Here is a 23,192-nt window from a genome sequence, read left to right as displayed (position 1 = left end):
GAGACCAAGATCGAGATCTTTGGTGCCAACCACACACGTGACGTTTGGAGACTGGATGGCACTGCATACGACCCCAAGAATACTATCCCTACAGTCAAGCATGGTGGTGGCAGCATCATGCTGTGGGGCTGTTTCTCAGCCAAGGGGCCTGGCCATCTGGTCCGCATCCATGGGAAGATGGATAGCACGGCCTACCTGGAGATTTTGGCCAAGAACCTCCGCTCCTCCATCAAGGATCTTAAGATGGGTCGTCATTTCATCTTCCAACAAGACAACGACCCAAAGCACACAGCCAAGAAAACCAAGGCCTGGTTCAAGAGGGAAAAAATCAAGGTGTTGCAGTGGCCTACTCAGTCTCCTGACCTTAACCCAATTGAAAACTTGTGGAAGGAGCTCAAGATTAAAGTCCACATGAGACACCCAAGGAACCTAGATAACTTGGAGAAGATCTGCATGGAGGAGTGGGCCAAGATAACTCCAGAGACCTGTGCCGGCCTGATCAGGTCTTATAAAAGACGATTATTAGCTGTAATTGCAAACAAGGGTTATTGCACAAAATATTAAACCTAGGGGTTGAATAATAATTAATTGACCCACACTTTTATGTTGAAAATTTATTAAAATTTAACTGAGCAACATAATTTGTTGGTTTGTAAGATTTATGCATCCGGTAATAAATCCTGCTCTTGTTTAAAGTTTGCAGGCTCTAACTTATTTGCATCTTATCAAACCTGCTAAATCTGCAGGGGGTTGAATACTACTTGTAGGCACTGTATATATATATATATATATATATATATATATATATAGCAAAGCCAGGGTGGTGAGAGTTAAATCCTAGCTTTTTACGTATGTTGTGAAGCCAGTGTGGTAATGGTTGAATCCTAACTGCTGTTATATAGCATAGCTGGGAGGGTAAGGGTTAAATTCTTGCTCTGGTTGTATTGATTGGAAATGCATCTGAAATGTTTTAGAACCAGGCATGTGTTCACCTGAAGGGAGCTGCTCAGAGAGGGAGAATTATCTCTGGGAGGGAGCTGCATGTGGCAGCTGGGAAAGAGGAATCAGTCTAAATGAAGTTTCAGGGAGGGTGGGTCTCTGGGAGGGAGCTGCATGTGGCAGCTAGGAAAGACTAATCAGTCCAAATGACATTTCAGGGAGGGTGGGTGTCTGAGAGGTAGCTGCATGTGGCAGCTGGGACAGAGGAGTCTGTCCAAATGAAGTTTCAGGGAAGGTGGGTCTCTGAGAGGGAGCTGCATGTGGCAGTTGGGAAAGAGGAATCAGTCCAAATGAAGTTTAAGGGAGGGTGGGTCTTTTGGAGGGAGCTGCATGTGGAAGCTGGGAAAGAGGAATCAGTCCAAATGAAGTTTCAGGAAGGGTGGGTCTCTGAGACGTAGCTGCATGTGGCAGCTGGGACAGAGGAGTTTCAGGGAGGGTGGGTCTCTGAGACATAGCTGCATGTGGCAGCTGGAACAGAGGAGTCTGTCTGAATGAAGTCTCAGGGAGAGTGGGTCTCTGGGAGGGAGCTGCATGTGGCAGCTGAGACAGAGTCTATCTGAGTGGAGTAAGTTGGCAAAAGTCAGGTTGGGAGCTGAAGCAGTCTGCTGTTAATCAAAGTAAAAGGTGTGTTCAATATTGGATAGTCAGTTCAGAGCCTGAGCTGAGGAAGATGCCAGCGAATGTGAAGCATACTGGGTCTTGGTGTGGAAACCTGATCTGCAGTTGTGTAAACCCCTGACCCTAATTATTAAATTGACGTCCACAATTTTCTTGAAGCTGAAGTAACTTATACAGATTATTTTGTCTGTAATATTCAACATTTTGTAATGAATGCAGATAATGTATTCTTAGCAGAAATATGGACATTAGACATGTATCACTTACCATAAATGGTTTTCCAATGGGTCCATGAAAAATATTGATTTTTTGATCAGCTGTGCAGAAAAAAATAAAAAGTCAAGTGGCAACCCTGGTCTCATCCGCATTAGTTGAGTCATCTCCCGATTTCAGTTGTATGGGGACCTCCCGACTCTTAAGGGGGCTTTACACGCTACGACATCACTAATGCGGAGTCGTTGGGGTCACGGATTTTGTGACGCACATCCGGCCGCATTAGCGATGTTGTTGCGTGTGACACCGATGAGCGATTTCGCATCGTCGCTAAAACGTGCAAAATCGCTTATCGGTGACATGGAGGTCCATTCTCGATTATCGTTACTGCAGCAGTAACGAAGTTGTTCGTCGCTCCTGCGGCAGCACACATCGCTATGTGTGACGCCACAGGAACAAGGAAGCTCTCCTTACCTGCCTCCCGGCCGCTATGCGAAGGGAAGGAGGTGGGCGGGATGTTACCTCCCACTCATCTCCGCCCCTCCGCTTCTATTGGGCGGCGGATCAGTGATGCAGCTGTGACGTTGCTGTGACGCTGAACGAACCGCCCCCTTAGAAAGGAGGCGGTTCGCCGGTCACAGCGACGTCGCCGGGCGGGTAAGTATGTGTGATGGGTCTGGGCGATGTTGTGCAACACGGGCAGCGATTTGCCCGTGTCGCACAACCGATGGGGGCGGGTGCCCACGCTAGCGATATCGGGACCGATATCGCAGCGTGTAAAGTAGCCTTTAGCTAAGAGATGATGTTGGAAGGAAAAAGGATCTGAGCTGTTGAATCTCAAAGACTGACCATTTTCTTCTCCAGGAGACATGCCACTAAAGGCTGCTTTACATCAGACAATCTATCGTGCGATAGATCGTCGGGGTCACGGTTTTTGTGACGCACATCCGGCATCGCTGGCGATGTGTGACACCTCCTATCGACGCAGTATCACTCACAAATCGTGAGTCGTGTACTGCTCGCTAGGTTCCATAATATCGTTTAATTTAGTTGTTCATCGTTTCCGGGGTAGCACACGTCGCTCCGTGTGACACCCCGGGAACGATGAACAGCAGCTCAACTGCGTCACGCGGCCGCCGCCGGCTATGTGAAGGAAGGAGGTGGGCGGGATGTTTACGTCCCGCTCATCTCCGCCCCTCCGCTTCCATTGGCCGGCGGCCGTGTGACGTCGCTGTGACGCCGAACGTCCCTCCCACTCCAGGAAGTGGACGTTCGCCGCCCACAGCGTGGTCGCACGAGAGGTAAGTATGTGTGACGGGGGTTATTGACTTTGTGCGACACGGGCAGCGATTTGCCCGTGACGCAAAAAGGACGGGGGCGGGTACGATCGATTGTGAAATTGCACAATCGGTCGTACCGTGTAAATCAGCCTTTAGAGTGTGTGTCAGTAGAGAACTCCGGAGAGCTCTGCCAAGCGTTCCTGCGTATGGGAGATTCGGGAGATAACCGTCAACGGAATGATATGTAAAGCACAAATGCAATGTGAACAGAGTCTTACATGGGAGTTAGGCACATATGGGGGCTTTTGATTTTACTGTGCTCCCTTCAACCTCAATTATTGTCTCTTCTATAATCATTAAACTGGCTCACCTTTACATTCTCTACTTTCTCTGTTAGTCATTCACATTGTCACGATCATCTCTTTGCTATAAGAGATTGGTGACAAGTTCTGGGTCTGACTCTCACTTTACCTAGTGATACTCTGCTATGGTTTCTTTCCTTTGGAAAAGAGAGGGTTAATGTCAGTTTGCTTTCTAGCAGCCTTAGGGCGGCTTTGCACGTTGCAACATCGCACGTGCGATGTCGGTGGGGTCAAATCGAAAGTGACGCACATCCGGCGTCACTTTCGACATCGTTGTGTGTAAATTCTAGATGATACGATAAACGAGCGCAAAAGCGTCGTTATCGTATCATCGTTGCAAGCTCCGACTTTTCCATAATTTTGCTGCAGCGATGGTACGATGTTGTTCCTCGTTCCTGCGGCAGCACACATCGCTGTGTGTTACGCCGCAGAAGCGAGGAACTTCACCTTACCTGCCGCCGGCGGCTCTACGGAAGGAAGGAGGTGGGCGGGATGTTTACATCCTGCTCATCTCCGCGCCTCCGCTGCTATTGGCTGCCTGCCGTGTGACGTCGCTATGACGCCACACGACCCGCCCCCTTAGGAAGGAGGCGGGTTGCCGGCCAGAGCGACGGTCGCAGGGCAGGTGAGTGCATGTGAAGCTGGCGTAGCGATTATTTTCGCTACGCCAGCTATCACACGATATTGTACCTGCGACGGGGGCGGGGACTATCGTGTGTGACATCGCAGCATCGGCTTGCGATGTCGCAACGTGCAAAGCCCGCCTTAGACTCCTGGTCAGGTGTTGGTGTTTCCGGTTGGGACCACTCCTAGTCCCTTTTATATAGCCTCTGCTACCTGGTTATTTTCCTTGCCATTTGGATGCTGACCCTGGAGGTGGAAGGAGCTGCTGGAATCCTCTCTCAAAGTTGCTGCGATGGCTGCAGTCTTGGTGCTGACTGAAGCAGTCTTTTTTTGTGTCTCCCCCTGTTTGTCTTCCTTTCCTGGTGTGTTGTTTCAGTGCAGCAGTTGGGCTAGCGTCCCTTACCTGCCCACTCACGAGCAAGGACTATAGTATTATTGTGCCGCCCCCGTGCCAGCAGCCGGCGCTGCTCGGGTCCAGACCTTCAGGCCTAAGGAGCTGTGCCCGCAGATGCTGGCCCGTGGGATCTATGGGCCCTGGCGGTGACCTCTTATCCCTAATCGGTGGGCTGTTGTCTTCTATGAGGGACTTTGGGTGGGACAGGACCTCTAGTCCTGGCCTCAATCGGTTAATTAACCAGTACACTTGGTTCCAATTTCTGGCTTCAGGGTCCGAGTACCCCCCTTGTGCTACAGTTTCCGGGTTGGTTCCCCGTGTCGGTACCGGCGGGCTATAACCCTGTCCCGGTCCACCTCAGTTCCACTGAGCTGTCTTCCCGTCTCCTGCTGATGGAGACAACTGTGTGCCACCTAGCCAGTGGCACCGGGGCTCCTACCCTGGTACCGTTCAAACTGGACTTCTACTGCTGGAGCTACACTTAGCTCCAGCCCACATTCCTCTCCAACTTGAACTCTCAAACTTATCTAAAACTGATCTGTCTGCTTTCTCGCCCCGGGCTTCCTAAACCCCTAGGTGGGCATATCCCAACCGCCTGGTCACACCCACTGGTGTGTCTATCTTTCCCTAAGGGGGGTGACTAGGATTTCAGGTCGGCTGTGTGTTGCCTAATGAGGGAAGGTGTTATGCAGGGGCCTAACTGTGACTACCTGGTTTTGCCAGGGCATCACACTATAGTAGGGTCGCTTAGGGCTTCAGGTTCCTGCTCGGCAACAGGTGAGGAACCTGTATAGGGACTGGCTAGGAGTGCAGGGTACAGTTGCAGGTAAGTGAAGGAAGTATCCATCTTTCCTCTCACTAGTGCTAGAGACCACCGTTGTTAAAGTGTCCCCGGTGTCCCCTTTGTTTGTAGTTGGTGTATTCCTTGTTGTTGTGTATTTTGACCTTCCCCGTGTAGTGACATACATATCTATTGGTCTAATCGGCTTCATACTCCTGACAGTCACAATTCATGTACAAACCACGATGTGCAGATTGGCCACTAGTTTCTTGAACCAAACTCAACATCTGTCCCGATGGCATTGGGTAGGCTGTCCTTCTTCTCACCCAGAACCATTGAGAACAGATATGTCCAACTTTATCCCTGTCACTACTGGTGTAAATAAATGTTGACTAATGACTGAAGAATTTTCCAAGAATTCGCCATTTTCCCAAACCTTACATTTTCTATGGGGGTGATTTTGTGATGGCCATCACAAGATGACCCCCCCCAGTCCTGCATTACTGAGGAGCGTTCTTCCTGCAGCTCTCGGGCTTCTTGTTATCTGTGTGACTGTTCGTCTGCTGGCAGCATGGGGAGGGATTGTTAGTATTTGTGAAGGCGTTGAATAGAGAAGCAATATGTCAGATTTTGCTAAAATAACAAAATTCCCAGCTGCCGGCTTGGACCTTTTTGTTTTATAATGAGCACAGGCAGTTCCAAACTTCAGCCTCGCAGATTGATGGACGTTTGGGGGTGGTGTTCGTATATATTTTCCCCATTATATCCTGGATCGGTTGGAGGTTACAATTCATGTGGGTGGTAATAAATATGGCATTTTATAGAAATTGACTATTTGCTCCTTTTTCTGCCTCAATTCCAGTGGGTCAGAAACAAAGCTTTACGTTATAATGTACGGCATGTTCTCGAAAGCACAACATGAAGTATCACACACTGTAAATCACAATGGTACTGCTGATTCAGTTCGGTGGAGGACCTGTCACCCATGAAATAACCGTGCTGAGGAATATTAGGGTACGGCGCCACTTGCGTATGACTCGCACGAGTCTCGCATCGTATCACCCGGCACGGCCGCACACTCTCCTGACAGGAGCGGGTCATGCTCGTGTCCGTAGAGCGTCAGGCCGTGCCGGGTGATACTGATGCGAGACTCGTGCGAGTCATACACAAGTGAAATTCCGGCCTTATCTATATTTCTGCATTGTGCCGTTCTTTTGTTATTCTTCCTAGAAAATGTTGGCAATAAATCAGCAACTGGGTGTTACCATTCTCTTTTTCAAAGGGGTGTGTCCCTACATAGTCTGATAATGTCATCATTGATTGGATAGTGTCCGTGTGTAGTGACACCCACCTCCCCCCCAATTAGTAATATATTCATCTATTTCTAGGAGGAATAACTAAGGAACAAATTATACAAAATGATGCCCTGGAATTGTTAAAGGGGTTTTCCCAAGAACAAAGTTAATTTCTCGCTGATTTTAATCAATAAATCTTGGAATAATAATAATTTCCATAATTGGATGTGTTTAAAAAAAAATGTTCCTGTGCTGAGATAATCATATATATGTGTCCCTGCTGTGTACTGTGTAATGGCTGTGTCTGACCCTGCAGGTGATGAGGGGAATCAGGTGATGAGCGACGATTTGTTCCCCTGATTCAGATAATGTCAATGCGTGTGTGCTGTTCCTGCTGGAGCCGCAGGCATCCACTATTAGGCGGGCTTTGCACACTACGACATCGCAGGTGCGATGTCGGTGGGGTCAAATTGAAAGTGACGCACTTCTGGCATCGCATGCGACATCGTAGCGTGTAAAGGCTCGATGATACGATTAACGAGCGCAAAAGCGTCGTAATCGTATCATCGGTGCAGTGTCGGTGTAATCCATGGTTACGCTGACGCGACAGTCCGATGTTGTTCCTCGCTCCTGCGGCAGCACACATCGCTGTGTGTGAAGCCGCAGGAGCGAGGAACATCTCCTACCAGCGTCACTGCGGCTTCCGTAGGATATTTGGAAGGAAGGAGATGGGCGGGATGTTTACATCCCACTCATCTCCGCCCCTCCGCTCCGATTGGCCGCCTGGCGTGGGACGTCACTATGACGCCGCACGACCCGCCCCCTTAACAAGGAGGCAGGACGCCGGCCAGAGCGATGGTCGCAGGACAGGTGAGTCCATGTGAAGCTGCCGTAGCGATAATGTTCGCTACGGCAGCTATCACAAGGAAATCACTGCTGCGACGGGGTGGGGGGGTACTATCGCGCTCGGCATCGCAGCATCGGCCTGTGATGTCGCAGCGTGCAAAGTACCCCTTACACTTGGAGTTACCCTTGCCCTTTCTTGTATGGTCCTCGCTGGAGGCGGGGGATGGGTGAGAATAAACACACATCAGTCTCTGATAAACAAAGCAGGAACTTCTTTATTGCAGATCACTCGTCTTCTCGCGCCTCAGGCCCTTAGGACCACTCGTGCTGTGTCTTTTCTACCTTGGAGGAACCTTCTCTGTTCCTGACACTCGCCCTGGGCTCTGTCCTCCAGCAGCTGAGTCCTATATAACTTCGCTCCCCCAGTATCCTTTCCATGCGGCTGCGGCGTACCTCACTCGTGCCCCCAGACGCGTGGCTGCTCCCGGCCAGTTCAGGGTCCTACCGGTGGTCTCTATACCCCGACATCCCACCAGTCTCAAGACGCCCAAATGCCCGTCCGCTGGGTGACGTCTCGGTACACGGGTGGATTCCTCCCTATCTAGACAGACCCTAGCTCTTGGTACTGCCTGCAACTTCAGCTCTGCCACATTGCATGTATACATGATAATTACATTCCAATGACACTACCATTGTAGCAGATGGCGCTGTTCGCCCCCATCGTACACAGGGATGACTCACCCACCCCAGGGCTATGGGACACCCGGTGCCGGGCCAGACTAGTCCGGGGGTAGTCAGTGGTGGCGGGGCCCAACTCCGTGACCCTGGCGGGGTCAACTAATATGGCAGTAGTGGGGGTGGTGATTTTACTTAAAGTTTGTGGAAATATTTGTGACGCCACCTGTGGATTGCGGCTATGGAGCCGCCGCTGCTGGATGGGACCTCCGGGGCTGATGGATTAGTAGCTGGGATGGTTCTGCTCCCCACAGGTGGAGCGGTGCCCCGGGGCAGCCGTTGGTGCCTATTAAAGTCTATGGTGCAGGGCTAATCAGGTACTGTAAAGAACTGACACAGACAACAGTCTCTTTACCTTCTTTTCTATTTACTTGCAACAACTTCATCCTGGGAGACCGTCACAGGTGGTAAGGGCGATCCGGTTGGCCTGGAAGTACCTGGGGTGATCTTTTTGGCCAGCTGAGTATGAGGCCTACTCCCTGATCTTCTCTGTTTCTACAGGACCCTGCACTCTTGGTTTAGCAGTGGCCCTCTTGCTGCTGGGACTGTTGGTACGTCCCTCTCCCCGTGTGGTAGGCTGCGCAGGCCCTCTCTGATGCTTCCCTGCTGGGGTCCACACCGGGCCCTGATGATGCAGCTGGACCTTCGGGTTGTTTGGGCCAGGGGACTTGCAGCTCTCCTGCCCTTCGGATTCAGCTACCAGGAAAGGGTTTTACACCCTGGCAACCACAGACTCCGATGTCTAATTTTCAGTGTTCTCTTCTAAGGCGAACTGGATTAAATCTGTTCTCCTCAGAATCTTCTCTCTGTGCCTCTCTGCAGCTCCTGCTTTTCTGGACTGAGCTATCTTAGCCCCAGCTCGCAGGACAGCACTACTCTGTTCCTCTCTCCTTGAACTTCCCTAACAGACTACCTAACTCCTCCCTCAGTCCCTCAGGTCAGGCTTAAGGAAGTGCTCCCTGGAACTCCAGGTTTAGAGCTCCCTCTGCTGACCTGAGAGAGGAACGGCGTTAGATGTTGGTACTTACTGGCCAATAGACTTCCCTAATTACCTCCAGGCTCAGCATTAACCCCCTTGGAGGGGCAATGCTGTTGTGGCAACCAGATCCTGGGGCGCCACACACTACCATTGTAGCAGATGGCGCTGTTCGCCCCCCTCGTACACAGGGACATGGTCTGATCATACCACATCTCCTGTACCAGGAGGGAAATGTGGCACCCCCGGGGCTCTGGTCGCCACAGGGTACTGCACCCCAATTAGGGTGCGGTATCTATCTCAGGTAAGGAGGGGGTTAGTCATCGGTGTTCCACATTCACACACACTACACACAGCTCAGGAGCCATCACACAGAGTGGGATGTCTGAGGGTAGGCAGGGGGGTGGCCATACAAACATGGACTTCCAAGTCACTGAAGCCAGTCACCTGGGGGGTGGGTTCCACTGGGAGTAGAAATATACACAACACATGCACATCGAGAGCAGACCCGTAAGGACCATAGTTCTGGCACCACATCTCTGGAAAACTTGGACTATACTGGGCCCTGGGGCTTGGAGCGGGAGCTCAGCCAGGGTACCTATCTGCGGAGGGGGACACCCTAGAAATAGGACTCTCACTTCTTCTCTCTCAAAACACTGATGGTGACCGCTGGGTTTGACCGGAGCCCATCACCGCAGTGACCAGTGTGACCGGGCTGGCAGCTGAAGTTGTGAGTAAACTACACCCTGAACCCGCAGAGACTGTGTTGGCTCGTCCTTACCGGCGCCGCCGCCCAGCGCTTAGGTGCCAACGGCCATTACAACCCTCATCATCCACACGGGGCCCGCTCCAACTGTGGGGAGCAACACCATCCTGAATTCTGCAGCGGCGGATACTCCTGGCCGCGTACCACAAATGGCACCACGACAAACTTTCCCCATTATCCCGCTTCCCCCACCATTTACTGTATGCCTCGGGGCAATGGAACTGGGCAAGGCCACCCCATGACAACGCCTTACCCTACCCGAAACAGCCGAGCGATGAGTAGGTTAACCGTCTGCCCCGTGGGGCACTACAGAAGCAAAAGAGTATACAGATAGCACAGCATGGGATCATATCTGATTATTTTTGTGAGGTAAAACATTGCCCTGCCTTTATTTAAAAAATATTTTTCCTCATAGAAAGAATGATTTGTGATCCCATGCTGTAATATCTTTATACTTTTTTACTCCCTTCCCGTCATAGGAGCTGTGGTTTGATCAGACCATGTCCCTGTACAATCAGACACAGCCATTACACAGTACACAGCAGGGACACATATATAACATTATCTCAGCACAGGAACATTTTTTTTAAACACATCCAATTGTGGAAATTATTATTATTCCAAGATCTATTGATTAAAATCAACTTTAAAATGAACGTTGTTTGTGGGAAAATCCCTTTAAATGATGGTATGTGCAACTGTTCCCTTAGGTTTTACAGGTGTAATACACCCGCCTGATTAAGACCAATCTCTAATACCGTTTCTGAGAGGATTTAGGAAAGTACTGGTGTGGCGCCCTGGACAAGCCAGGACGTCACAGGTACAGCAACACCACACCCCACACCCCGGTTAGGAACATCAGAGTCACACACAAATCCTTGTTGCCTCCCTCCAGGGGCTGATGTCCACACCAGGTGGGGCGGAGCCAGGCGGTTGGCTCCACCCACCGAGGAGTTCACAGTCCTGGAGGTGGGAAAAGGAAGGAGAACAGTAAGGGAAAGTGAAGTGGAAGGAAGGAAGTGGTAGTGGAGGAGCACACTGACCGTGTCCGGGTACGTAGCCCGGGCACCTACAACAAGGTTGGCAGACGGTGGTGACCGCCTGCAGGAGAGGCCGATTGACGCACAACCGTAAGGACCGGGGTCGGGCGGTGGCCCGCCGGTACCGGACCGGGGAGCGAAGAGAAGCCAGCACCATTCGGCAGGGCCTACGGACCCCAACCAGGCTTGGAGTCGCCGTTAAGCGCCTGCGGGCAAAAGGGGCTCCTCTGGCAACTACACCGCTGGGGAGCGGGTCACCGTTGGGAAGCCATCGGGGGCCGAAAACACATCAAAGGTGCAGGGAGAGACAGTCACCGCCAACCTACCGGGAGTGACCACAGCAGCTGTCTGTGGGACCCGTCCATCCAGCCATTTGTTTTACCAGAGACTCCGTGTACGTTACTGGCTGAGTGAGTACCACTGTGCCTCTGGCACTGCGCTGCCGCCCCCGCGACCCTGCACCTCCCCAACTCCTGCCATCCACCCTCCAGTCGCTATCACCGGGCCCCGGGACCACCAAACCCCCCTACCCACGGAGGGGAGAGAAACACCTCAGCTGCTCCCTGTCATCGCTCCCAGGATCCCCGTCCAGAGCAGCAGTGGTGTCCCATTATCACCACAAACCATGTGTGGCGTCACGGACTGACTTTCCAAACCTAGAAATCATCCCTTTCACTCACGAGCGAGGAGCGCCGCTCGAGCCACCGAGCAGCAGCAGCGCCGGACCCGAGCGTGGTGAGCGCAGCGTCCCCTCCTCCGCCCGCGACACTGACACTGTAAGACCATTTAGGGGACACACCCGGCGACAAGAGGAATGGTAACGCCCAGTTGTCAATATATTTATACATTTCCAGGAGCAACACCAGAGGAACAGCACGTTTCAGAGTTCTAAGAGTAGACGTTTCAGATTTCTTATAGGACAAAAATTACAATTATTTGCAATAACAGATGAGTCAGGAGAGGTGATAGGTTTCCTTTGAGGAGGATCTTCCCTGACTGTCCCAATCCGCTGCTATACGGGTGTGCTTGCTGATTTCATTGTTCTGATAAAATCTGTGCGATTTACTAAATCTGCTATGATTTAAAAGTGTACTTGCAGTCCCTAGCTCGGTATATGCTAATGAGGCAGGACTAGCCCAGGGGGTCGTCTTTTCACCCACATTTGTCCCGCATTGGATTCTTTAGCCACGCCTCCCTGAGCGTGATTGACAGCTTCCAAGTAATCCCTATTATGGTAGGAAATTTCAAGCAGACCTACCAAGACAGGGTTTTATGGAGGATGTCAATCATATTAACGGAGGGTTAGAGGATCCAAGGCAGGACTAATTGTAGGGAACAGATTCCCCCCTTTACTCATCCTGCCTCATTAGCATGTTGTAAGCTTTGGAAGACTTATTTGAGGCCCGGTCCTGCTGTGCTTTTTATTTTTGTGTTTTAAAGGGAATCTGTCACCAGGTTTTTGACACCTATGCTGAGATCAGCATAATGTAGGGGCAGAGATCCTGATTCCAGCAATGTGGGTGGCATGGTGGCTCAGTGGTTAGCACTGCAGTCTTGCAGCGCTGGGGTCCTGGGTTCAAATCCCACCAAGGACAACATCTGCAAGGAGTTTGTATGTTCTCTCGGTGGTTACGTGGGTTTCCTCCCACACTCCAAAGACATACTGATAGGGAATTTAGATTGTGAGCCACAATGGAGAAGTTGTTCCTGACATATATAAAGCGCTGCGGAATATGTTAGCGCTATATAAAAATAAAGATTTATTTATGTGTCACTTACTGGGCTGCTTAGTGTAGTTTTGATAAAATCACAGTTTAATCAGCAGTAGATTATCATTACAGGACTACATGCCCTGTTGTCAGGTAGTCCAGCATATTCATGATCTCTGTATAACTGCTAGATCTGCAGCAGAGAAAACATTGCTTTTATCAAAATGACAGCAGACAGCCCAGTCAGGGACACATCGCTGGAATCAGGGTCTCTGTCTCTACATTATACTCTTCTCAGATGGGGGAGCAAAAACCTGGTGACAGATTCCCTTTAAAGCCAGGAATGAATAGTACATTTTGAAAAAGTAGATTTATTAAGACATTACCATAATAATGAATCCAGCATGCATAATGCTACAGTAATGGTTTGGGACAGACAGGGGACCTGAAAGGTTCCCTATAATGGAGGTATTATGGGTGCGATTATGCTAATATGTATTATATAAGGTGTTTCTAGCCGTTTTGGGGTTGAAATAGAATGGAGATTTAAAATCACGAGCAAATTTTGCTAAGTACTATTGTAATAATTCTCCCTTACACACATTTCTACTTTTTTGGTGTTCACACTTTGGCTGACAAGTATATATAATGTCTAATAATGAAATGTTTTCTCTCTTTCCAGGTAGCAGACTTTGATTTCTCTCCGGTTAGCGAGAAGTATGAGGCTCTTCCGGAGTACAAAGAAATCCCTGCGGGAAATCTCTGCTGCTCTTACTGCGGAGGTGACAGTTCCTCGGAGGAAGGAGAGCAGAGGGGAGAAACACGGCCCCTCCTACATCCATCATACACGCCCACGAGGAGCTACACTCTATGACTTCAGTTGTTTCCTATGTTATTGCCTTAAACTTGGTGCTCGCTGCACAGCTCAGTAATGTGTCCATGAGAGGGAATGTTCTGATGGCATTATATGAGACATACACAAGAAGACAAAATAGAAGAAAAAAAATGGTCTATAGCAACCAATTTGGGCTAAAATCTGATTAGTATGAGCAACTGCTCCAGTTTTAATAAATCTCTCCTCTTCCCCCACCCACCAGTGGAATGAATGCACTCAAAACCATCCATATAATGCCGCAATCAGTTAATAAAAAGGTAGGAAAGTCAAAACTGAGATGGTGGAATTGCCCACTGGTAGGGCCCTGAAAGAAAGATATGCTACTATTAAAAAAAATCTGTCAGCAGGTTTTTGCTATGTAAGCTCTAACACACACACACATTGCAAGGGTTAACACAGAAAACTGAGGCCTGCCTATCTTGTCACAGTCTGAACTGTTGCTTATTTGCTTTGTTTAAGCAGCAGAACCCTTATCATTGCAGGACTACAAAGTCGCACAATGCCATTTTGACACGCCCCCTCCTCTGATTGACACCTCACTGTCAATGTAAAATCTCTATAAAGAGCCTTGTGTGGGTGGGGGCAGCTCTCTCAGCTCTTCTACATGGCTAAAGCTAAAAATTCTGATTGTGTCAGAACGGCTGCAGCCAGTAATCTAAGTGATACATCGTTGGATTCAGGATCTCTTTGCCTACATCATGCTGCTCTCAGATGAGGCAACAAAAACCTGGTGACAGATTCCCTTTTAAATCCAGTGAGTTTATACAGTATCAATTCAAAAGGACCAGTCACTTGCCATAGATGTTTCTATTGTTCTTGCGCCTCTCTGTTCCTGAGATATGACCCCGTCTCTGATGGGATTATCACGATTCCTCTATGTGGAGCATCTTGCACACAAGTGATGCTCTGCGGCGCATTCCTGAACTACAGAGGCGGCAATGACATGTTTCCTTTGTGCAGAGCATATTGCATTTGGAGATACTCTGCTGTGTTTCTTTGAGTACTAGCTGACAGGTTGTTTGACAGCGCAGGATTCCATGCAGGTTCTGGGAGGTGCTGATTACTCAGGTGTTCCACCTTCCTGGTAATTACTCTGTTTCATTACTGCTCTCCCAGAACCTCGCCAGTTGTACTCTCTAGTTCTGTAGTTGTGCTGTTGGCCTGTATTTCTATATGTGTTCTGATCTAAGTTTTCTGACCCCGGACCGTTGATTGACTCCTCTCTGCCTGCTCCCTGTTCTTCACGTTACCTCTTGGCTTTTGACCTTGTACTGTTTACTGACTCCTCTCTGCCCACTCCCTGTTCTTGTCGTTACCTCCTGGCTTCTGACCTTGGACCGTTACCTGACTACGTCTCTGTCTGCTTCCTGAATCTAATACATACTCTCCTGGAATACTGACCCTCGGCCTGTGACTTGACTGTGTTTCTGCTTACTCCCTGTGTCCTGATGTGCCCTCCTATTTCCTGATCCCGGCTTGTTTGACCACCCTTCCGTCTATACTATCTGTAAGTAGGGAGTAGTATCCCAGTAAATAAAATTAGTCTTTTCTTTTAAGCCAAGTGGGCGTGGTTATCAACTCTTTTCTATAGGAGTCTTTTTGAGTACTACACCCAGTTGGCTACCAGACTAGATTTATACAGAGGGAAAAAGGGGCCATATCTCAGGAACAGAGGGGAGCAGGAACACAAGGAAATATCACCACCAAGAAGGAGAACAGCACCATTTACACCAGTTGTAAAAAAAATACATTAATAAGTGACATGTCCCCTTTACTACTCACTATTGGCATAGCAGACACACATTAGTCTGAGAAATGTTCCGCCTGAGATATTATTCCTGGATTCCACAGTCACATCTGGTTTACAGTCTGCAGGTTAAATATCATAACTAAGTGAGACATTCCTTCCTTCCCGTCCACAGCCTCCAAACATGCATCATCCCTGCCAATTACAGTCTATGGTGGCCAGAAGGAAAAAAAAAAATTAATCTGGCGCAGAAACCTTCCAAAACTGGCAAGATGCAAAAGTAGTGCTATGTTGGATGAGTAAGAATGTAGCTAAAGCCATGTGTACACGCTGCAGAAATTTTCTGCATTAAATCTGCACCTTCTGGCAGAAAAACACGCCAAAAACCCATTCGGTTTTGGTCCGTTTTGGTGTGGGATTTTTTTCTGTGCGTTTTTTTTATGAAGTTAATGGCTGGAAAGGCTAAAAAAATGCAGGAAAAAAAAGCCCCCAACAATTGACATGCAGCAGATTTTATTTCTGCACCAAATCTTCAAGGAAAAAAAATCAAGTGGGCACAGAACACCAAAACTGGCAAGGTGCAAAAGTCGTGCTATGTTGGATGAGTAAGACTATAGCTAAGTTTACGTGCACACGCCGCAGATTTGGTGTAGAAATTTTCTGCACCAAATCTGCACCTTCTGGCAGAAAAAGCGCACCAAAAAACTCATCCGGTTTTGATGTGTTTTTTTCCATGCTTTTTTTATGTCAAGAAATGCAAAAAAAATGGGCCAACAATTGACCTGCAGCAGATTTTATTTCTGCACCAAAATCTGCACCAAAATCTACAGGAAAAAAAACGCAAAAAAAAAACTGGCAAGGTGCAAAAGTAGTGCTAAATTGGATGAGTAAAAATGTAGCGAAGGCTATGTGTACACGCTGCAGATTTGGTGTAGAAATTTTCTGCACCTTCTGGCAGAAAAACACACCAAAAAACGCATGCAGTTTTGATGCATTTTTTCCATGATTTTTTTTATGAAGACAATGGCTGGAAGGGCTAAAAATCGCAGGAAAAACACCCCAACAATTGACATGATACAGATTTTTTATGCACCAAATCTACAAGGAAAAATAAAAAGCAACCTGTGCACAACACTTCAGAAATCTTACAGACTCTCAAAATCTCTATAGAAAATCTCTATAGATTTCTCAAAAAATATCAGAATCTGCATTAAAAAATGCACCTTGTGCACATAGCCTTAAAATAAGACCTTAGGGGCTGAGCCATCGCAGTTTTATGGGTTTTCATCTGGGGTAAAATTGCTCTGATAGGGACTTTTCTTATTTGTAGCTTATTTATTATTTAATTTGCACTTTTTTAAAAAATGTAGTGTGTTTAAGTTGTGCTTTGTTCTATCTAGCAGTCCCATAGACAATGAATGGAGCAGAGGTCGATCAAGGGCAGCTCAGTTCCATTTAAGATGGGGTTGTTCAGTGCCCAATTCCTGAGTTATGGAACCCCATATTTCAGGATCGATGGAAAAGAGGATAACTTACTATTTTGGGTGTAACCCCTATTTTTGGGGTATGGGCGTACACTCCCATAAAACATGGAGCACATACAATTCAATGCAGATGTTGCTGGTTGGATAGAAAGTGGCAGTGCAAACCCTGTTGGGCCAAAACACCAATCTTGGGCAGCTTTGTGTTATGCACAGCAAATATATTTTAGAGTGAAATAACTAAAATTATTTAAAAGAAACCTGGGGTGTGCAAAAATGCAATTTCCCAGCAGATATAGGGTTAATCTCCACGTAAATAGTGTTACAATACTGCCTGACCATTTTACTGAAAGTGCAGCTACTGAGAGAAAATGAGTTTAACTCTTCCCAACAGCCGCCAGCTTTCAGTCATTGGGGCATGCACAGAGGGGCTACAGTAACCGCTCATTATACTCTGAGTGACGGCTGTAATGATTCTCCGCCACTTTGATTGACAGCGTGCTTTGTAGTATTTGTGTGCGGAGCAATCTGTCAATCAAAGTGCTGGGGAGTGCTTACAGCTAGTGCTCACAGTTTAATGATTGGTGACTGTAACTGCACTATGCCCACCACTATGACTGTAAACCAGCGGCTCCTGGGAAGATATAAGTTAATTTTCTCCCGGTAGCGACACTTTTAGTAAGGCCTCCTTCACACATCCCTGTCTTTGGTACATGTGACGTCCATTTTCACATATACCAGAGACACGGACACATATAGACTCTTTAAAATCAATGGGCTTGTGCACATGTCCATGTTTTGACGCGAACTGTGTGTCCATGTGGAGCACATGCATGTCTGTGTGCTACACACGGCGACATATTTGTCTTCTGCTGGCAGCACTTATGTTACACAGACTGCACCCTGATGTGACCCATGTGACATCAGTGTAACCGGAGGAAACACGTTACTGAGAAATAAATGTCACTGCTGTCTCCGGTGCTGCTGTTGCTTCCAGGCCCGCTCATTATGCTCATCAATATTCACTGCATTAACTGTGGACCCGGAAGCAAGTGTAGCAGCAGCATTGGAGACCAGTAAGTATACAAGTTCATGCTGTCTGTGTGCTATCCGGATGTCACACAGATACACACGGATGAATATACGTAACTACGCCCAGGGCTGCGCAAAACGTTTCTTTTTTGCACAGACGTGTGAAGGAGGCTAAGGTGACTGGGCAGCATTTTAATGCTGTTTACCTGCAAATTAAAGCGGGATTTACACGCTACAACATATCTAACGATGTGTCGGCGGGGTCACGTCGTAAGTGACGCACATCTGGCATCGTTAGTGACGTAGTTGCGTGTGACAGTTACGTGCGATTGCGATTGAACATAAAACCGTTCATCGTATACACGTCGTTCATTTGCTAAAAACTGCACGTCAGATTGTTCATTGTTCCCGTGGCAGCACGCATCGCAGTGTGTGACACCCCGGGAACAATGAACAGATCTTACCTGCGTCCTGCGGCTGCCCGCCTGCAATGCGGAAGGAAGGAGGTGGGCGGGATGTTTACGTCTCGCTCAGCTCCGCCCCTTCGCTTCTATTGGCCGGCTGCCGCGTGACACCGAACGTCCCTCCCACTCCAGGAAGTGGATGTTCGCCGCCCACATCGAGGTCGTATGGAAGGGTAAGTACGTGTGACGGCAAATAATCGTTTGTGCGACACGGTCAACAAATTGAACGTGCCACACATACGATGGGGGCAGGTCACATCGCATACGATATCGTATGCTTAATTGTAAGGTGTAAAGCTGGCTTAAGCCTTTATCTTCAGGTAAATAGCAGTTTTGCACTTGGCAGGTTCCCTTTAAGGCCCGTTTCACGCATCTGGCATTTCGACGGATGCCGGATCCGGCACGCATGCAGTACAGTACATTAATTTACAGTGGAAGCGCGACACCATGCGGACAAATGTGGTTGTGCATGAAGCACACAACCACATGGTGTTGCACTTCCACTGTAAATGAATGTACTGTACTGCATGCATGCCGGATCCGACATCCGGTGAAACGCCGGATGTGTGAAACGGGCGTAAAGTGACGCTACACCCTTGCACTATAAAAAGACTATACCTTTCTCATGTAAAATCATCCTCCTTGGTTCCCTCCGTTCGCCTCCCGCCGCCTCCTCCGCTTAGGTTGTCTCTCCTTTCCTCCCAATTCCAAGCAGTGCATGAACACAGCGATGAGTCTAAACCATTTCTCCCCTAACGTCCCCATGATAAATGCATAGCCATTTTTTCTGTCCCAGGGTGGAGAGTCCCTTTAAATTCTCTGATGAGAGTCTAGGGTATGAAAAATGAAATTTATAGCTCCTAAAAGGTGAATCCGAGATGATCCATCAGTACAATCTTCAGCTTTCATTATACATCTGTCTCTATAAGATTCCTCATAATGTGAACCTTTATGTATTTCTCATGTTGTGGATGCTGTAAATGAAATATACAGTCTGATGCTGTAATGACGTCTGATTTGTATCAAACGTTGCCATAAATTAACTTCTGCAAAAGGAATCTCCGCAGTGATCTCATTCACTTTTCACGAACAGATTTTTCCTACAAATAATTCAGCACTACACTTTACAGCCAGAAGATGGCGCTCTGAGTACTGGTAATGGAAGTCTTCAGTCCTAAATTTGCTAAAATGTCACGATCACTCTGAATCTCCTTACAATAATGCTTTATGATCTATGTCATATACATTATTTCTGTTTATACCTGTGAGACAGCAGGATATATATAGAGCGAGTGAGAGAAGAATTGAAAATATATTTCTAAAGGTGCTATTGACACGAATTTCTCACCAGATGTTGGTAACAACCCATCCAATCCACACAGACAAAGAAATGAAAGCATAGATGTCCATTAATTAACTTATGTGTAATAATGAGAAATGAGACAAGGAAAAAGTATTTAACAAGTTACTGTAATTTAATTAATACTTTATACACAAGCCTTTGTTGGTGATGAAGCTTTAAGAGGCCTCCTCTATGCATTGCTCAGGTGTGATTTTAGACCATTATTCCACACAAACACTCTTCAAATCCTTAAGTTCCTGTGGGCTCCTTCTATGAAGTCTGAGCTTTAGTTCCTTCCATAAATTTTCTATTGGATTCAGGTCTGGTAATTGGATCGGTCATTTTAACAGCTTTATTTTATTTCTCTGAAACCAATTGAGAGGTTCTCTAGCTGTGTATTTGGGATAATTGTCTTGCTGAAATGTCTACCCTCGTTTCATCTTTATCATCCTGGTAGCTGGCAGTAGATTCTTATCAAGAATTTGTGGGTACATTTGTCCCATGCATCCTTCCTTCAATTATATGACATTTGCCAGTGCCGTATGCTGAAAAAAAGCCCCACACTATGATGTTCCAACCTCCAAACGTCAATATTGATGGTGTTTTTGGGGTGATTTGACTTTTGGAGAATTCAATTTGTGTCCCATCTGACTAGTCTATATTCTCACAGTATTTCTGTGACGCCTGCCTGGAACCACAGTCCCAGGATGGCTGATATGGACAGGATAGAGGAAAGCCGTTCACTAAGCAGGATTCCGAGAACCCTACAGGTACAAATACAGCAGGCAGGAGAGTAGTCAGAGAACAGGCAGAGGTTAAAACAGGAATCAATAACCAGAGCAGGGAGAACCAGAGTCTAGCAGGAATACAAACTATATCTGACAATGACCAGCAGACAGGAAGGGAAATTAGAAGGGTGTGGTGTCTTTCCATTGGCTGTAGCTGAATGATGGTAACTTCAGCTGGAAGACACACACCACCTACCATCAGTCAGTGGTATTGCAGGTCCTGGAGAAACCCAGCTTAGTGGATGAGCGGAGCCTGCGCCCACCAGAGCCACTTGCACCGACTCCTCTCCTATCACCAGCACTGTCCATGGCGGGAACACGGCACCACCTGGTGATCAAAGCAGAACTTGCATGAGCGTACTCCGGTGAGGACGTGACCACTTCACAGGCTTGTCTAAATGCTGAGCAACCTTTATATGCCTTTGAATATACTTTTTGTTCAGCAATGGAGTCTTGTGTGATGAGCGTGTATACAGGCCATAGAGGTTGAGTGCAATACGTTTCTGTACACCCTTAATCTGTGTGTCAGAAGATTTCACAACCCGCCTTGCATAATTAAATTTTGTACTATTATTGAACGCTCTAACAGCTCTTATGTATTGTTATACACAAGTGGTTCTCCTCAAACAGCTGGCTAGACAAAGGACAAGACCGTCATCTATATACAGTTGTTAATGTTCCTACTGCCTTCTCAGTGCACAGAAAGTTCTATCATTTGGTATGGTGCAGGTGAAAAATAGGCCACCAACCCCACATTATAGCAGAGTAGTAGTTTGGTCATATTTTGGTGAAGTTGTGGGTACTGAAAGTCTAAAGCCACGTAGCCCAATTCCTTCAGGACTCTTGGAAGCCAATGGAGCTGCTGTAATTTCCCCCAAGTTGTTACCCTAATGTTGAAGAAGGTGAGGTCGCGAGGCTGGAGATGTCTGGTGTGCTGCCACACTACCCTAATGGACAAGGACTCCTGTGGACAGCCAAATGTGGAGAACCCACTGGGGAGTAATAACTTGTAGAGTGGATAAATAGGTGTCTATATAGCAAGAATATCCAAAGATTTAGATTTATCCTAGTGTCCACCCTGGGAGGAGAACCATACCATCATCCAATGTATCTAATGTTGTTTCGTAACATTCATGCCTGTGCCTCTGTTAGAATTTGTAACCATCAAGCTTTTTTCACTGCAAACAGTACACGTGAGTTTTTATCACCACTTCTCCTGACCTGTTATTTATGTGACGCCCTGGCCTATCAGGCCGTCTCAGAGTATTGTGCAATCTGCCCTTCTGTGCAATATCCACCTCCTCCTTGGTTATGGGTCCCCAACTAACGGTGTTGCCAACAGCAGTTAATCAAAGTCCTAGGTAGACTCTGCACCATACCCACCAGACACACCAGTGGAAGGCCTGAGTGGAATAGGGTCGCCCACTTGTGGGGTTGGTTAAGGGGGGGGTCAGGACTGTCAGGAGCAGTTCAGTGAGATTTTGGAGTTTGAGAGAGGAGGACAGGAGCCGGGCTCCTTGGAGAAACTAGGTGACAGATGGTGGTCTGGACCTAGTAGGAGCTGGACCCCCAGTCGCAAGGGAATCATGGCAAGGGGCACGGAACTGTCGAGGAGGACAGCCGGTGGCCTTGCACCATCACCGGGCTGGGACCAGGGCACGACGGGGTACGTTGACCCTAGGTCAGGGAGTAGCTTCAGGCAACCTGACAATTGACCCGACGAGAACGAAGCCTTCAAGATCCGTTCTCTACCCACTCCAAAATCAGGGTACTAGCGCAACGAGGGGGATAGAACTTCCACCTATACGGTCCAGAAAATACCAAACGTGAACCCGCAGAGCAAGCTCCCACAGTTAGCCATACTGGGGAGCGGGACCCGGCTAATTCCACACTACCGGGACCAACAGAGAAGTAACTTAGTGCCAGGAGGCAGGTCACGGATCACCAGGCAACACCATCAGGGACGGGACCCGAACTAGCTCCCCTCAGCGGCAGTGGTGTCCAGAACTTTGGTTTATCCGGTTGTTGGTGTCAGCTTTATGGACTGAGTGAGTACGGAAGTGGCAACTGCACTCCCCACGGCATCCTCCCAATGCCATCACCGAGTCCCGGGGCATTCGCCCTACCCGTGGAGGGACCTAACACCTGGCTGCCCCATTCCATCGCCCCCGGGTACTCCCATCGGCAGCGGTGGTACTCCCCAAATTACCACAAACCACGGGTCGCATCACGAACTCTAACACATCCCCAGTAAATAACCCCCTTCGTTTAAGGGTTCGGAGACTCCTCGAGCCACCGGGGATCTGGATCCGAGCAGCCTGACTGCTGACGCGGGGCGGCACATTTACATCTGAGGTGCTCCACACAACACCAGTTGTGAAAACCATACCACCAAGGTCTCTCCACCATTTATTCCACTGTTTATCTGTAGCATGAAGATTGCGTACAGCCATCACCGTATTGGGAGGTGAGTTTAAGCATGGCAGCACAGAAGTAACACTGCCCTCTTCCCAAAATCTGTGAGTCGTATGACACAAAAAATGGACTTTTTCATCTACCAGTGACCACATCAGATGATGGAGATCTTTCACTGTTCCCAATGATTGCAAGAACTGTAGCTACAATAGTTACGCTTTGGATAGATGCGTGCAGCCCTTATTATATAAAATGGCTCTACTGCAATTAGCTTTTATGTGAGTAGCCATTACTCCAACTTAGGCCAGAGTCACACTTGTGAGTGCCTCGCGTGTAACTCGCGCGAGTCTCTCATTGAATCACCCGGCATGGACTCACAATCTCAGGACA

General features: G+C 48.1%; 1 protein-coding gene across 1 annotated transcript in view; it reads left to right on the top strand.

Annotated features, from left to right (window-relative positions):
* Positions 1–19,315, top strand: part of TMEM130 (transmembrane protein 130) — a 49,268-nt gene extending 29,953 nt beyond the window's left edge. The window contains exon 8 of the mRNA XM_075318056.1: positions 13,321–19,315. Coding sequence (XP_075174171.1) covers positions 13,321–13,512 — 192 coding nt within the window. The 3' untranslated portion in view covers positions 13,513–19,315. The remainder of the gene's footprint in view (positions 1–13,320) is intronic.
* The last annotated feature ends 3,877 nt before the right edge of the window (positions 19,316–23,192 follow it).

This window comes from Anomaloglossus baeobatrachus, chromosome 7, assembly GCF_048569485.1.
Source record: "Anomaloglossus baeobatrachus isolate aAnoBae1 chromosome 7, aAnoBae1.hap1, whole genome shotgun sequence".
In the NCBI taxonomy this organism is placed as follows: Eukaryota; Metazoa; Chordata; class Amphibia; order Anura; family Aromobatidae; genus Anomaloglossus; species Anomaloglossus baeobatrachus.
Note: the sequence above shows the minus strand (reverse complement) of the source record. Positions and strands in the feature narration are given on the sequence as shown.